This window comes from Cariama cristata, unplaced genomic scaffold (genome assembly GCF_000690535.1).
Source record: "Cariama cristata isolate BGI_N322 unplaced genomic scaffold, ASM69053v1 scaffold37632, whole genome shotgun sequence".
Lineage (NCBI taxonomy): Eukaryota > Metazoa > Chordata > Aves > Cariamiformes > Cariamidae > Cariama > Cariama cristata.
In genome coordinates, this window is record NW_009603903.1 from 6,399 (window position 1) to 6,935 (window position 537).

Consider the following 537-nt stretch of genomic DNA (forward strand, 5'->3'; position numbering starts at 1 on the left):
GCGCGGCTGCCAGAGCCTGGCCACGCGGTGATCCACCACATGCAGCCACCAAGCTGGCCCGGTGGGCACCCTGTGCACGCTGTGGTCGGTGGGTTCTGGGGAGCTGGGGTGGGCAACAGCCCGGGAATGTGCTTCTTCCAGGGGGTGTTTCTGTCTCCTGTGGGTAGGGCTGGCCACAGGCAGGCAGAGTGCCACAAGCTGTTCTCGTTTCAGACTGGGCAGCTTGAGCCTCTGCTCTCACGCTTCACCGAGGAGGAGGATCTGCAGATGAAACGGATGCTGCAGCGGATGGATGTCCTTGCCAAGGTAAGGGTTGCTGGGGCTGGGGGAGCTGGGCACGGGCGCTGCCACAGAAGGTTAGACATGTAGCAGGCAGCCCTATGAACCCAGCCTGCATGTCATTCACCCCCCAGAGGGCCACAGAGAAGGGCGTGAGGCTGATGGTGGATGCAGAGCAGAGCTACTTCCAGCCAGCCATCAGCCGCCTCACCCTGGAGATGCAGCGCCGCTTCAACCAGGATCGGGCAATCATCGTCA

General features: G+C 62.8%; 1 protein-coding gene across 1 annotated transcript in view; it reads left to right on the plus strand.

Moving 5' to 3' along the window:
- The window catches only part of LOC104157869 (proline dehydrogenase 1, mitochondrial-like), a gene marked incomplete at both ends in the record, with an annotated part of 3,556 nt that overhangs the window by 2,001 nt on the left and 1,018 nt on the right, over positions 1-537 (plus strand). The window contains 2 exon segments of the mRNA XM_009695377.1: positions 214-306; positions 414-533. Coding sequence (XP_009693679.1) covers positions 214-306; positions 414-533 — 213 coding nt within the window.